Source organism: Drosophila busckii, chromosome X, assembly GCF_011750605.1.
Source record: "Drosophila busckii strain San Diego stock center, stock number 13000-0081.31 chromosome X, ASM1175060v1, whole genome shotgun sequence".
Lineage (NCBI taxonomy): Eukaryota > Metazoa > Arthropoda > Insecta > Diptera > Drosophilidae > Drosophila > Drosophila busckii.
Genome location: NC_046608.1, coordinates 667,689 through 684,520, shown reverse-complemented (window position 1 = coordinate 684,520; position 16,832 = coordinate 667,689). Strand labels below are relative to the sequence as shown.

The 16,832-nt window shown below is 41.5% G+C and overlaps 1 protein-coding gene across 1 annotated transcript; it reads right to left on the bottom strand.

Moving 5' to 3' along the window:
- Positions 1-5,019: 5,019 nt before the first annotated feature.
- LOC108605402 (homeobox protein abdominal-B) lies at positions 5,020-15,140 on the bottom strand (the record flags this gene model as incomplete). Its single annotated transcript, XM_033294339.1, has 6 exons — positions 5,020-5,133; positions 6,384-6,489; positions 6,565-6,741; positions 10,893-11,000; positions 11,888-12,066; positions 13,925-15,140. Coding segments are annotated over 6 exons (1,893 nt in total), but the record flags the coding sequence as incomplete, so codon positions are not given.
- Positions 15,141-16,832: the final 1,692 nt, after the last annotated feature.

Below are 16,832 nucleotides of genomic sequence, written 5' to 3'. Positions count from 1 at the left end.
GCTGCGTCGTTTGGTATTTCGTTACCTAGTAAGTCTTTGTAGCTAGAATCTTTGTACTCTCAAAAAAGCGAACTAAAAAGTCACTAATGCATTGTGAAGAGCCTTTGTCAAATCCTGCCCTATTAGCCGATCATCAACGTCGAACCGAAGTACGTGGTGGACACCGGAGCTCGGTCAAATTGGGAAGGAGATGAAAGGACTCTAACATATAGCAAAATAAAAAAAAACTGGCCGGTGGAATGGAAAGTCTCACAACCAGTTTCAGGATTCGCAAAACGAAGTGTAGAAGTGCCATAAGAGACTCATGGGCTGCCTTTTGCGAATATCAAACTTGTATCAGGGAAGCGCCCAGGCTTCGACAGTTGCTAGCAGAGGATCCAGCCAAACCAGGCCCACTTTGTGACCTGGATGACAAGCTCACAAGGGACAGACAGGGGTCTCTGGAGATACTTAAAAGCACTCACTTTCGAGATTGCCAAGATGCTGATGACGAGAATGAGCCAATATCACCAGCGCGCAACACATGAGCTAGTTGAACATGAGTAGCAATCTCCTCATATATGAAATAATAACTGAAGAAAAGATAATCTGGGCTATCATGTCACTCCACCCCTACAAATCTGTAGGCCCAGATGACATACCACCAGCTATGTTACAAGCGGTATACAAATAACTTACACCATGGCTCTAAGAAATCTTCAGGGGATGCCTCGTAAAAGGGTACCTTCCACAAAACTGGAGAGAAGTGGTAGTGGCATTCATTTCCAAGGCAGAAAAGAAAAACCAATGTTCACCAAAAGGCAAATAGTCTTTCATCGTTTTTATTGAAAACATTGAAACGACTACTGGACCTGAAACTAAGAGCACCTCAAGTATTTAGTGCACACCAAAAAAATCGAACTTGTTCGCTTCACACGAAAATATAAGTTCTCGAGATTCAAACATCCAGTTCAAGCTATCAAGAGAGGCAAAGTAATGGGGAGTACTAGACTCTAAGCTCTCTTGGCGAAGAAACTCGAAGGAAAAAGGCACTACAATCCCTCTTCATATGCAAAAAGATTTTTGGGAAAAAATGGGGACAGCAACCATACATCTTTCACTGGATGTACACCGAAGTCGTCAGGCCCATCCTAACCTACGGAGCGTTAGTGTGGTGGGTAGCGGCTAATGCCAACTCCCATCTCAAAAACCTTCAAAACGTGCAAAGTGAAGCTGCCTGATTGAAAGAGGATTTTGACGTTCTACTTCTCAAGCAGCCTTCGATACTATACTAGATCTGAACACGATAGGAATTTTCCTTAAGTACACAGCTGCGAGGAAGAAAGTGATTATCGACGTCCAGAATTGAAATAGAACAGTTTCAAAACTATCTTTCTAACATGAACGGACTTGCATTCTTTTGGGTATATTATATTTTTCGCGTTGTATAGTTAGTGGATTTCCTGGAGACTTATAATGTCAGGACTGTTGTTTGCTATTAATTTATCGTAATAAGAGAGAGAGAGCGCTTTTAGGGGCTCTCCCGGTCAAATCGAAAAAGAGCGAATTACGCCCACAATATTTAACGGAAAAATATAAAATAAATAACAAAAACGCTTTGTTATGTTCTCGACTGATTCCGAAAATCAAAAAGATTTAAATTTTCAATATACATATGTAGACCGCGGGGTACGGTTGATGACTAGGCACGTTGCTGACGCATGTGCATGTGTTTGTGGATGCGTGCGTGTATATATTAGAGTTTGTTGCGCCCAGCTTTAAGCCACTTGTTTTTTAGTTCACCTGGAATATTCAGGATTTGTCCAATAAGCAGGGCAATAAGCGTTCTAGACGCATGCACAGGAACAGTTAGTTGGATTAGCAGTGCGTAAAGCACTTAAGAATGGCAGCCATAAGCTCAGCCAAGCCTTAGAAGCGCTGTCATTAGAATGAAAACAGTTGCTGGAACTGCAATCCAGCTAGCAATGAAAAAAAAAATAATTACTTGAAGATAAAGAATACAGATACATAAGAAAGAATACATTTTGTATCATAGTTTTAATTAAAGTGCCATTTGTTGTTGTAGTGCCGTCTCAAGGACTTAGACGATCCTTATTGTTGATCTGACTGTAAACATTTACTATAGTTAGCGTGGAGCGGGCGCCGGAGAATATTGCGCTTGGCAGGAGTTTTTAATGTTCCATCTGTTGATTAAAAAATATAATGTATGTAGTTGTACTTATAAAATAAAACAATATGAAAAGATACAAGCCATGGCTGTGCTATTTCGCACTTCGCAGAGTTCTCTGTCACTTAGATTGCAGCTATTTTTATCCTGCCAACGCTTTACAGCATTTCTGTTTCTTTAATTCATTAAACTACATGCATTTCTCAACTTTAAATCATCAAATCCTTATATATAAATCTACATACCTTTTTTTTTAGCTTGTTCTCTTCCAGGTGCATAGGATCTTGAAGTCATATGGGACAGCGGACGATCTACTTATGTATAGCTGGATACCTGCGTCTTCTCCATCCGAGCCTACGGTCCACAGAGCTCCGACTTGGTTACATCAACATTGTATTATATAATTGAGTTGGGCATTTTGTATCTCGCGTTAGCTATTAAAGTTGCTCAGTTGGGTCCATCAGTGATGGGAGATTGGCAAGCATAAAAAACTGCAAATTGCAAGTCCCTTTCGCCATAACGCTCATGGCTATTTACTTGTTGCAACTTGGGCACGTAGCCATGGCATTAGGGCTGCCCCTATTGTCATTGTCATGTTTTTATTGTAGTACAGATCTCTCGTAAGCCATTTGAAGCTGGGATCATGTTAAGTTTGAGAATAAAAGAAAGAGAGAGTGAGTTCGAATTTCGAACTTAAGAGCGTGTGCTTCTCATGGAAACTGTTGAATCATGGCTCGTTTTGCCGAAATTTTTTGGCGCATTGTTAGTAAACCAGAGCTAGGCTAGATATCGGGCTGAAACTTAAAATACATATGTATATTCTCCATACTTCAAATTATTGAATGTAGAATGAAAATGGGTGTAGCACCAAAAATGTCATAAAAAATAAAAAACTGTACGACCTTTTGTTTAATTTACTTTGCCCATCTCTTAGTTCAAAAGCAAAGTGTACATTTGTTGATTAAGAAAATTGTTGTATATTAAGTGCTTTAATTTTTTATAAATATTTTATAATTTTATAAATTTTCCAAACTATTAATATTCCAAACCGAATCCGGAGGGGACCTCGATCCACATTTTATTTACTTCTCGAAAGTATAGTCCCAATCAAACCTCGTTGTTAAATTACACTATTCGCAAGCTAAGTCAGTCGTAATCAATCCTATATAGGCAGTTCAAGAAATGTGTTGTTCATGGTCTAAGGTCAACTGGTTGAGAATAGGCTTATTGACAAGCAAGTGAGGCATTAGAGTTCGTGTACAATTCATCGTTCCTATTATAAACTATAAACCTTATAAAGGGAGAGAGAGAGAGAGAGAGAAAGAAAGAAAGAAAGAGAGAGAGAAAAAGAGATAAAGAACTATAGTTTATTTTTTCGGCCCCAATAATTACCTAGCCTTATTATTGAGATTAGTTTTATTCTCCGCAGTTTTGATCTCATTTGATCGTGAAACTGTTTGTTGTTTTAATGGCTAAAGAATTTGCAGTAGGGTCTTCCACGGTGCGCAGTGTAAGTTGAGTTGACGATAAACACACTTCTACATGTGTTTATACAAAAATATAAATTAATTTGCTGACAAAGACAGCTGGGAGTACAACTGTGAATGAATTATTGAAAGGCTTGTTGTTGTCGTTGTTGTTTTTTAATTAGATTTTATTTGTGTTCATTTTGCTGTTTTTTGGCATAATTTGTTAAACATGTTTTGGTTTTTCGTATTTAAATATATAATATTTATATATTATATAGGGTATTTTATGTATTTATATGTTAGGTTTTTGTTTTTTTTCGTTTCGTTTTTGGTTTTTAAATATATAATTTGTGTTGCGGCGTTTACGCATTCATATTTACTTTAGTGTGTTCGTCTTGTTTATAATTAATTATTAGATTTAACTCACTTTAATGCATTGCTTAGCTAAAAAAAAATCCACTTACAACTAGTTTACACAAGTGTTTAAATAGTTTTTGGAAAATTTGTTGCTGTATAGCCATTGTAATTAGTTTGTGTGTGTGTGTGTCTGTGTGTGTGGTACACTCGCTGCTACTGTTGATTATAGTACATATATGGGACTGTATAGGTGATAGGGATCTCGAACCTTCAAGCCAGACAATTGAATTTGCGGCGACTGCAACTGAGCGAGTACAAGAGAGCGATTGTGGCTTGGGCTTCGGCTGGGGCTGGGACAGGGGCAGGGGGTTGAATGTAGTAGCTAGTTAGAATTAGTAGCGAGTAGACACTGACGAGTGCCGTGTGCATGTAGTTAACAAACTGTCTTAGTCTAAGGCGCTCTCTAACGAACTACATATGCATTTGCTTCGAATGTGTGTTTAGTATACCATATGTATGTACATTCGTTTTAAATTCGTTCTTTTATGCAATATGTTACAATAGTTTAGGTTAGTTTTATATGTATTTTACGCTAAAATCTCAATACACACTATGTGACTTGTTTGCCTATTCCAATACACTTAAGTACAAATTGCAATTCTTTATACTTATGCACAAAAAAAAAAAAAAAAAAACATTACACAGATGAAAAATATCAACAAGTCTTATGAATTACACACACACACGCATATTCACATACATACACGCACACATTGAGTCGTGACACACACATGGAATTTCGAGTATATATGTTTATATATATATATATAACTAAACTAACTATGTATAGCACTATATATATATGTATATATAGATGTATTTATATGTATGCATGCAGTTGCATATACTACGTAGTCTATATGTATATGTATGTGTGTAGCTGCTGCTCGTTTGACGCACTCGCTCTTAAAAGATCACACCCCAACTCGCATTGGGATGCAATCTTTTAAAAGAAGTCGTCAAAGGTTTTTGATTATGTTTGATATTGCAGCATTGGTGCTGATAAGTTCGGATGGTGTGAGCTATTCATGCGCAATGCGGACAGGCTTTTGTTATACCATTCGTCCTCCGGTGACATGCCTATAGTATTGAAGAAACAAAACGAACACACGAAATGGAAAAATAGATTAGCCCAGCTGTTTATTAAATTACTATACACATATATAAAAGCATAACCAAACAGCAGATATTCAAGCATTTCCTGGTGACGGAAATTCATTTGATTTATGAAAATACCTATATACATTTATTACTGGACACACACACATCCATGTGCATGTGAGCAGTTATTAAGAAAGTTGTCTTTGACTTTGCTTGCTTGTCCCTTTGCGAACATTTTCTTGGAATGTGCTTAGCAGGAAATTCATTTGCTCTCTTGCCGTCGCCTTGCTGAACTTTTTTCTCTTACTTTTTTCATGCATAATATCCGGTTAAGCACTTGCTGCTTATACAATCCACACTCCATGTATACATATGTATACCTTAGCTCAACTGCTTATCTGGCGGCTCTGTTTTGATGATGACAGGGAGAGGGGGACAGCTTGGGCATAGACGCCAGTGAGCCGCCTGCTAATATTGCAATCAATAAATAAACTTTCTAGCTCAGACATTTGAAATTGAGCGCAGATTATCGGAGCCATAAAGCGCAAACAATCAATGGAATTTTCCAACAAAACAATAGCTACTTCTAATTTGTATAAACAGTTAGAGTGCCAAACTGTTCTTGTTTGTATTGACGGCTTGCTTGAATCATTTGAGATATCTTAATTATAAACATGGCTGGGTTCTTTAACTTATTGAAAGGGCTTATTGTTCCGTTTATCTAAAAATCAAATTAAAAAATCGTACATTCTAAATTTTAGGTTCAATAATAAAATTACAAAAAAAGTACAAAATTAAATACTGGTTCTCTATCACAAAAGTGTTATCGATATAATCGACAAGCTCTGGATATAAACGGCAAGCTATCGATATAGCTTTTTAAAATGTATTCCCAGTAAATGAAAGCAAAAACAGCTGTCAAAAGAGAGCAACAAGTGCACTCTATCTGAGCCTATCTCTGTCGTGAGCGACGTTTGATCAAGATCTGCAAGGCCAGCAAAGTGACAGAGAGAGAGAGAGAAAAACAGAGTGAGAGAACATGAGCAAGCTGGCGAGCTTTGGTCAGCTTAAAGCACAAATCAGAAGTGCGGCTCATTAATTGGTTGACAAGCGTTGAGCAAAGTTGTTACCAGCGGAAATTGTGTGTGCGAAAAGTACAATTGGAATTAAAGATCAATTGAACTACTGTGAGTAGCTCCTTTAGTATGTATATGGCATCTTAGACTTACCCATTGAGTCCTGACGCACGCCCACGGAACCCATGTTCGTGCTATGCGCCATAGAGAATGGCTGTGTCATGCCCGGATATGAGGAGGCGCCCATTTGGAACAGATCCTGTGAGTAATAAAAGCAATAAATCAGTATCTGTGTTTGTGTGTGTGTATCTGTTTCTTAGTGTGTGGTGCTTACCTGGGGATAACGATTCATGGTATTATGGTGTGGATAGGGCTGATAGCCACGCGAGACACTATAGCCTTGAATGTTCCGCATCATGCCGTTGCACGACGGGATCACAGATGGTGCTAATGCCTTTTGCAGTTGCTTCTCCTGCTTGCGGTACTTGGCGCGACGATTTTGAAACCAAACCTGCAATTAAAACAAAACAGACAACAAAGGTTAGAAGCGAAAAAAAGTGGCAGGTACTTAGAGCAATTAAAGCGTTTGCTGGACTTTAAGCTGTTTGGCTCCCTCTCTCCTGAATACAGCAAGCGCCAAAGGGAAGTAGTAGAAAAAAAATATAAAGTAAAATGTAAAAGGAAAAGCGCAATGGCAACAAGATGTATAAAAAGCAAACACAAAGTTTCCCCAAAGCTGCTTGCTGCTTGCCCCATTCCCTATGCCCCAATGCCTCAAACCACTCGCTTCTGCCCGCCTCATGCAGCCAGAACCTGAGCTTGGGCATCAACGTTGTCTGCTGTCGTCGTCATCGTCTTCATCTTATGAGTGAAAAAATCTTCCAAATTGAAATTGAAAATAAGTTGACGTTGCTGTTGCCTGCTCGCTTTGCGTGGTGGGAGGTATAGCGGGGTTGGGGACGGCGCTGCTTAGACATTATTAAAGATGGTCCTCACGATTGCGCCGGGTTTGGTTGGGACACGTTGGGTCCTGCCTCATTTTGATGGGAAAAAGAAATTGCCAAGATGAAAGCCGTTCTGCCATAGACAACAGGGCTGCAGGCCCTCGGCCTTAAATTGTAGATGGAGTGCTTGAGTTCTAGGCTGGGTCGTTGGGTACTTGAATGAATGGGCGTTGTTGGGTTTGCTTTGGGGTTGCTTGTCGTAGCGTTGTCTGCACCAGCAGCTGCAATAGCAGGGGTAGTAGGGCAGGGGCTGTGTGTAAGAATTTCCGACATTTTGAAAGCTGCTCAGCTTGCTTTGAGTTACTTACAAGACCCAGACAGAACTTAAGGCAAGTCGAGTGCTGCCAGTGGGTGGAGTGGGCGGCTCGACTATATACTAGCATGGCGCTGTTGTCGCTTTGGCATTTTTTCTTACTTGCTACGTATTTTCTTTCCTTTTGCTTTTGCTTGCTTCTCGTATTTATTTTATCATTATTATTATCTTTGTCCATGACTATGTGTGTGTGTGTGTGTGTGTTTGCATGTATGTGTGTGTGTTGGTTTTAATGAAAAATACAAGCTTGCCAAGCACTGGTTCCAGCTCCGGCTCCATTGCCGTACAGCACAGCACCGCTAACCCCTCCTTTATGGCTTTGCTTTGGGGGTTGTTTTGTGTTGCCCACTTTATGGCTCGTTCGGTTTCATTTGGTTGGCTGCCAGCATAAAAATGCCTGTGTGTGTGTGTGTGTGTGTGTTTGCCAGCAGCAACAAAAAAAAAAAAACAAAAAAAAAAAGAAATGCTCTTAACCATGAGCCATGACTGTTTGTTGGAGGGTTGAAACTGTGTCTCTTGTCCCTTGTCTGACTGTCTATCTCTCAGTTCGTCTATCGTTCAATTTATAGCTGTGTGTGTTAGTGTGTGTGTGTGGGCGGAGTAACTCAATTAAGGATCCATTTGATGCAGCACACACACACACTCACTCAGCACACATATTAGCTGTAAGGAAAAAACGCGTACTATCTTTAAGTTACTCTATAAACAAATACGCATAACTTGAAATCTTTGTAAACTAAACGCTCGGCCAACACGCTAATTAGATGACTGCAAATTTCAGACACACACGCACATAAAACGAGTGCGTGTGTGTGTGTGTAGACAAGGGAGTCGCGTCGGAAATATGAAAATTAAACGTATTCAAATTTAATTTACTTTCAGCATTTAATTAAATTTCTGCCGCAAAGCATTTCACAGTTGCAATGTTTTTATGCTTTTGGTTTTTTCAATTCACTGCGTTTAGGGTTTTAGTTTTTATATGCGACCCCCGTTGTTGTTGTTGTTGTTGCATTAGCGCCAACTGAACTTTTGCAAATGTTATTTGCGGTACGTTGACCTACAAAATGGCAACACACACTTACACACATGCAACTAATTGATATTGTTGCACGCACTTTAAATAGATTTTAATTTTGAGATGGTTCGTCTGCCAATAATTATGTTTTTGATTAATATAAATAATTTAGCCAAACTTGGGTATTTGGATTGAGTAAATGTAGCAGAGCAAGCTCCTTAAATTGAAAAACTCAATAACTAGAAAATAGCTACGCTGAACACTTTGATAAAGAACTTCTTCAATCCATGAATATTTGCTCCACACATAAAGGTGTTGCCTATTTATTAGGGCAAATAAAGCGTGTTGAACTTGTATTAAAGTGTTACGTCTTTTCGTTCGTTTGAGTAAATTAATATTTTCATACATTTTTTTTTTGTGAATATTAAATTAAAATGCAATATTTATTTTTGCTGTTTGAAGCAACCATTGGCGAGTGTTCACTGTAGCCCATAATTATGTTGTTGCCAATAATTCAATTAGGTAAAACGTTTCAACGATTAGCCCTTTTTACGTTAACATTTTTGCAGTTTCGACAAAGAGCAACAAAAATCAGATTAATTCAACATTTTGCTATAAATGGGCATTTGAAAATTGAGAGCAGACACGCATAAATTAAATATACATACACATATGAATTAAAGCTACTTACTACCGCTGGAATGCGAATTAAAGACTTGTTAGCTTAGTTGAGCTGTGTGGAAAGGAAAGTTGTTTGACAAGCGCATGCTTAATGTAGTTTTCCAAGCAGATGTGGCCAGCCACGCCTACTTTACAACATGAGCCTCAGTGCCCTCAAAGCATTCATCAAATTTGCAATAAATGTATACACGACAAATTTGTCAACACCTAAATTATGATGTAGACACGCTTCTACTTGCTGTTGTTGTTGCCGTTGAGTGAGTGGCAACGAGTCAAGTTGAGAGCACTCGTCAAATTACCAATTGAGCGGGGCAGGGGCACGGCAAGGGGAAAGGGCCGCAATGCCATGTGTTTGGTGTGTGCATTTTGACAGGGGGTTGTGGTTGCGTTGCAAGCCAGGCGCTAAGCAAGAGGTGGAGGAGGAGGAGGAGGCGGGGTACAGAGGGTTGCGCGGTGAGTGTAAATATTTGAACATTTGTAGAAAAATATGGTTTATGCTGCGCTAATAGCACTGTCATTTGATCGGGCACAGTTGTTAACATTTGGATTTGGATTTGGCTTTCAGATGCACTCCCCCCACCCTTCTAATATATTCAATTCAGTTGTTTGTGCAGCTCATGTAATTATCAGCTTAGATGGAAACAGATCCTAACGTAGTGGTCTGGTTAGTTTTTCTTTTTAGGCATATTATATGGTTAGCATATTTTTAAACATTCTATACACATATATATTGCATTCTAAATATACATATACGAACAGTTATAATTGAATAAATTTAAGTCAGAATCGCATTCTAATAAATATTTAAAGTATATTAAATATGTTTAAAATGGTATATACCTATTAACCCATGGAATATAACTAATATTTATATTTTCTGAATTATGACTGATTAAAACTGGGAAAAGACTTTATGTCGCCTTAACTTCTTTTAAATAGACATTTCGAACTGTGCTTACTTTGATTTAACATTAAGTCTTTTGTAATTCTACACCTTGAATGGCAAATGAAGTTCGCTTTTAACACCAGTTCATGGCACATGCTACCCTTAACCGCATGCAGGCCCAGCACCACTACCAGCACCACCAGCCCTACCGCCCGCTGCACTCACTTGTTTCGCAGTCATGATAAAAACTATAAATTAATTATTACCGCGGCGCACTTGAAAGCGCAACAGAGTCGCAATCAAGCAACGGCCGCGACTCGCTCGAGAGGGGTGACACATGCATGCGTGTCTATGTGTCTATGTGTGTGCATGTGTGCCTGTTGGGCATCAGACTAACAGGGGTTGGGGATTTTGGCTTTGATGCTGTGTGTGTGTCGCCAGAGAGCACTTTAGGGCAACACTCGCAGCCACTGTGAAGCACTCAATTGGAATAATCGCAGACTAATCGCCAAACCGAGATCATCATCATCATCATCATCAGCAGCAGCAGCAGCAGCAGCATCAGCATTTTATATTGGACATAAATAGCCCCTGCTGATTTGCTGGCAACTCAATCTGAATTTGAATCTTAAATAAGCAGCTGGCTAACAAAGGCACTGGCTGTGCGTTTAACAACTGTTGACAATATTCATAAGGAAATAAATATATATAGATATATTGATATGACTTTAATTTGAATTAAGCTAAGATATCTCCAACTCACTTGAATTCGCGCTTCGTTCAGTTTTGTTGTGCGCGCCAACTCCTCGCGGCAGTAAATATCCGGATAATGCGATTTGGCGAATGCAGCTTCCAGTTCCGCTAATTGTTCCTGAAATTAAGCGGATATTAATTAGGCTAATTTACTAAGCGTGGCTGTCTATATACATATATATATATATTTATATGTGCGCGCGCGTGCCAAATTACTTAACATTTGTTTATATCTCTTTAGCTATTTATGCATAACTAAAACTACTTTTGTCCCTCAACAGTCTCCCTGCTGTGTTAAGTTCTAAGTCTGCAAATTGAAACCGCCAGGTTTAAAGCCCTTGACATCAAATGTCCATTAAAAGCAGTCAACAACGAATTAAAAAAAGTGCAGTTGCCTGTCAAGCTAAGCCGTAAATGGCCAACAAATTTCTTAACGAATTTAATTAGAAGTTTTTTTTACAGCGCCGACAGCAAAAGCGCATTAACAGCGCTGTTCAGCTCGCTGTTAATCAAACAGTGCTCGTCAAGGGACTGTTCGATCATAGCACGCAACATTTACATGCGAGCAACTCAAGCAAGTTGCTGAGACTTGGCATTTACTCAAATTTTTCGTTGAATTTATTTTTAGTAGCCTTGCAGTCTAAGTTATATGCCATATATGTCTATGGTAGCTAGGACTTGTTGTTTCTGGCGTCATTGGCATCCACAGCATGAAAATGCCAAAGTTTTAATTACAAGCGTAACCTTCAAGAAATCTAATTAAAATTTCTCGCTACGTGCAGTGGGTACCACAACATACACATATAAAGAGATAGAGAGAGACAGAGTTTGTGTGTGCAAGCGAGAGAGAGAGAGAGAGAGAGAGAGAGAGAGAGAGATGAGAGAGAGAGATAGAGACGGAGTAATTGCTGTTGAGCAGCTTAGGTGCTAGTTAGTTATTATAAGCACCTCTCTCTCCTAAATCAGCTCAGCTTCGCTTAGCTCTGTTGTTAAACTATCACTGACCTGTGTGAAAGTGGTTCGATGTCTTCGTCTGGCTGGCGTAGGGCAGGATGCTGTGGTTGGGGTGTGGCCGGCGTGTTGACTCAGCGTGGATAGACCACTTCCGGGTGATGTGATACCGGCGGAAACTGTTGACAGACCGCTGTTGGGTTCCGGCTTTAGCTTCTTGAATGCACCTTCTGCTGCATGAGATAAGAAAAAAAGACAAATGACAGCATTTTATTATTGGTTTCACTCACTCATTGCATTTGCCTAAAAATAGGCAACAAAAAATGTAATTAGTATGCGTAAAACGTTTAACTCCGCCGCAGTGGTGACCCGACCCCACAGTTAGCTCTTAGCATCAATCAGTCAGCATACAAATGTGGCATAATTATGTCAAAAGATGGCAACGACAACAACAGTGGCAGAGGCAGCGACCGCACTGCGGCCACAAGACGCCAACGCGGACACCGACAACACACAGAGATAAAGACAGCAAGAGCGAGAGCGACAGCGGTAGCGGCAGCGACAACAGTGGCATCCATTGTCGGCCATTTTTGTTGGATTGCAGAATATCAGCAGACTTTGGGTCACGTCGCTGAACGTTGAAGGCGGTCGTCGGTCGTCGGTCGCATGAATATGCAATATGGGATAATTTATGCAAATTTCTCTGGCACATTAATCGAGGTGGAACTTTGGGTTCAGTGGCGCCAAATGCCACTTGCTACACCTGGTGACTTGTGGCTCGTTGTCGTTCCTGTTGACGTTTTGTCGCGTGCCAAAAGGCGGCAAATTACAGGCAAAGGTCAAAGGAAGTAGGGATACGGGCATAAGGCTGTCCAGCTGCTAATGTTGTTTCTGTTGATGCTCATGTTGATGTTGATGTTGATGTTGCTGACGCTTGGCGCTTGGCGCTTAATTGGCGCGCTTAGCTCGTTAACAAAATTTAAACTATGTATATATTTATCGTGGAGGTCGCACTAATTGAATAACACCCAAGCTACCCCTAACACACACACACCCATCTACACATTTGACCCACAGCGCCCTTGTCTCTGCTGCCCAAAAAGGTGTCAATTAGTTATGCTAAGTAAACGCATAATCTCTTCGCTCACTCTCTCTCCGTCTGTTAGCTGCGCTTAGCTGCTTTTTACTCGCTTGCATTGGTTTGTTAGACAGCAACAATTGAAGCTGACAGGTAGCACTAATTGTAATAAGATCTTAACTTTTTAGTTCCTGCCTAGAAAGTTATTGTGGCAAATGGATGAGTAAAAGAAAATCGGTTTATTCTATAATTATCAAAGCTTGTTATAAATAACTACAACAATAAAAAGACATAACAAATAAGTAAATTTTAATAATATTAATAGCAATGTAAATTAATCATTCGGAAAGACATTAATACAACAAATGTATTTGTATATAAAATTATATTATAAAATTTCAAATAACAATTCATGATAGTCGATAGAATTGATAGGAAATTCGAAGCTTTTCTGTTTTATTAATTTTAATTGCTGTCTAGATCCAACCTATCGAGCGCGCTTCCTAACATAAACTGCAGACATAATAAATGTAATAATAGCTCTGATGATATTTTAACGGTCAAATACTAACTAATTTGATTAGTACAAGGTCGCGCCCTTATACTCAAGTCTTTAGACGCCGAAGCAGCAACTTAAGCGAAGCAAGGCTGTCCATAAATTGAATCAAACTGTGCCCCCGTACTCGATCTACAGCATATTTGATATTTGATACATTTAGCCACATGGCCAACAGCTGAGTTTTGAGTTATTGAAATTTGAGGGCAGTGGCAGTCACAACAATTGCTTTAAGCCGATCGCCAAATGGTAAATACCAACTGACAATAGACACAAAACCCGCAAACGAGTGCTGTCGATAATCCTTGGCTTTGGCGCGTGTGGTCAAAGAGTGAGAACAAAAAGGCGCTCAAAGGGGTCGGGTCAACAATGGGTTAAGCAAAAGGCTAATGCGCCACTAATGTGCATATGCCTGTGTCTGTCTGTGTGTGTGAGTGAGTGTCTTTGGACTGCTTACCTGAAATGGTGTGATCGGAGAGGCGCGAGGGTGGCGTGTGAGCCGGCGTATGATGGTGCGAGGATGAGTCCATGCCAGGTGTGGGCAGACCGGAGTAGAGAGCGCTGAAATCCTCGGGGGTGCTGCTGCATTTGCGCTGATGATTGAGCGACGAGGAGGACGACTTGTCGAGCGTTGTGATGGGCGATCGTGTGTCCTGCACGGATGTGGCCAAGCTCAGCAGGCGATTTTCATGCGAGCCGCCAATGCCCATGAGGCGATTGTCTTGAAAGGACATAAACTTTGTATCCTGCGGCACGCCGCCATGCTGCATGCTGCTGGCATGATCCTCCAGCAGGCCCTGCTGAAGTCCCAGCAGACCGCCCACTAAATTGGGACGCAGCTCGTCCATGCTGAGTTTGCCCGCTTGACCGCAAGCGCCGGCGGCTGAGAAGTTCAGCTGCCGGCTAAAGATCGCCGGAAAGATGTTGAACTGCTGGGAGTCGGCGCTGGACTGCGGACTCAGGCCCAGGCTATGCGGCGCCACGTGCGGCAGTGAGGCGCTGGCAACGGAAGCGGCGGAAACTGAAGCGGCTGAGGCGGCGGCTGAAGCAGCAACTGCAGCGGCAGCAGCAGCGGCGGAGGATACCGAGTGACCAACCGTACCCGCTGAGCCGGGACCGTTGCCTATAAGCAAAGTCGGAGTAACCACACCAACGCCTACGCCGTTGTTGTTTAGAAGTTGCTGTTGCTGTTGTTGCTGCTGCTGCTGCTGTGGTGGCAGTTGCTGTTGTTGTTGCTGTAAGGCGCTGCCGCCCGTCGGCAATTGTTGTTGCTGCTGCTGTTGCAGTGGCAACACCGTATGCAGCTGATGTGCGTGTGCCGCCGCTAAGGCGTGAGCTTGACTATTGTGGGTGTGGCTGTTGTTGCCGTTGGCCGGCAAGGCCTGCTGTTGCTGCTGTTGTTGCTGTTGCTGCTGCTGTTGTTGTTGTTGTTGTTGTTGCTGCTGTTGCTGTTGCTGTGATGTGCCGTTGTTGTTGTTGCTGTTGGTATTGCCGACGACTCCAGGAGCGCCGCCACCACCGGTAGACCCAGGGCCGCCGGCACAACTTTGATGTTTGAAATCCAATTTGTGGCCGGCGTAAAAACGCTGCGTATCGATATACGTTTTGAAGAAATCTATTGAATAATCCAACTGGAAGCTGTAACGCGGCGAACGCGTTCCTGGCCGTAAAGGAAATTATTATCTAAGCGTCCAAAAAGCGAGCAGCAGCTGCCGACGCTTCAAGACAAGTTCGAGGACTGTCAAACGTTGTGAACTTTAGAATAATTATTATTTTCACGTTGCGGCTGTTGTAAGGCTTAAGCAGCAACGCTTGCTGTTTAATTGCTTGAGATTTTGATGGAACTAGTCTTGGCACTTGAACTAAACACTCGAAACTGTGACGTTTGTTAGTGGCAATCACTTGAGCAATTGGCTGTGGCAACACTTGTCAAAAAAATAAATATATTTATTTGGGCACATAAACAAAAACAATGACGTTGTTTGCTGGTTGCTGCTGTGGCTGCAGTTAATGCTGTTGCTGTTGCTGTTGCTGTCGATGTCGCTGTTGTGAAATATATTTATGGTTAATATTGCGTTTACACGTGTATGAACCGTTAGCGCGTTGTGGCGACTGTTTGTTGTTTGTTGCTATTGCTGTTTCTTAGCCAAGTTCAAAGTGCAGCAGCAGACACATGGCATACATAAAAAAAAAATCCAAATAAGAAACACACACAGCACTCTATGTGTGTTAGTGTGTGCGTGCGGATTAGCAAAATTGTCGAAAACTTTAGCACAATAAATTGTTTTGCTACACAAAATGCGCTGGCTGTTGTGTTATTTTCGTTGTTGTTTATTTGTTTGCTTGTGTGATGTTTTTATTGTTGTTGTTGTTGTTGTTATTGCTGCACGCACGCACGGCGGTACGTATTCGCGGCCGATCAAACTTAAAATGATATACAATTTCAGGCAACATACAAAATTATAACGAAATTAAGGATCATGTGCTCACGACGGCAACGACAGCGACAACGACAACGACAAATTCGACGACGACACGACGCTGGCGTCGCAGCAGCAGCCCTGGCAGCGACTGAGGGTTGCTCTGGTTTTGTTGGGGGACTATTGCGGGCTGCGCGCGAACGATTGGTGGTTAACAGCAGGCAGTGCGTGTGCGTCTGTATATGTGTGTGTATGAATGTGTGTGTGTGTGTGTGAGACCACGAATCGTTAGTCGTACTAATAATTTGAAAAATAATGAAACTTGTGCGCGCTGTCGCTGTTTCTGCTGCTGCTGCCGCTGCCGCTGCTGCTGCTGCTGCTGCTGCTGCTGCTGCTGCTGCTTGTTGGATGCCCCAAAGGAGACATAAGCTCGCACACAGCCACGTCTGTCTGACTGTCCGCTCGTCTGTGTGTGTGCGACAGAGCGCGCGCCTGCTAAGCATGTGTGAAAGTGAATTGCGCTCTCGCTTGCACGTCGTCGCTCTTGCTGTCTCGTTTTAACTTGCTTGCTTAATTTCGTTAGTTAGGCAACAGCGTCAGCGTCGGCAGCACAACGTAGCCTGCCTGATAGCAGGCGACATTTGTACATGTATGTGAGTGTGTGTCCGAGTGCATATGTATGCCATGCTTCTCTTGATCCAATAAGGCTCGTTGTATATTTTTGGCCAGCTTTTTTGTTATTTGCTCACTCGCTTGCTCTCACAGGCGCCTGGCGCTCAATTTCCGGCACTGCCCCGTACGGCAGCTCAGGGTAAAAATGAAACAACATTTATTCTATTAGACGCCAAACTTTTCTTTCGCCTTTTGGTACGAACTTAAGCCCGCCAACATGTCTGACACACTTCCTTGCAATGCGACGCGCGGCTAAATGCACTCGCAAGCGTA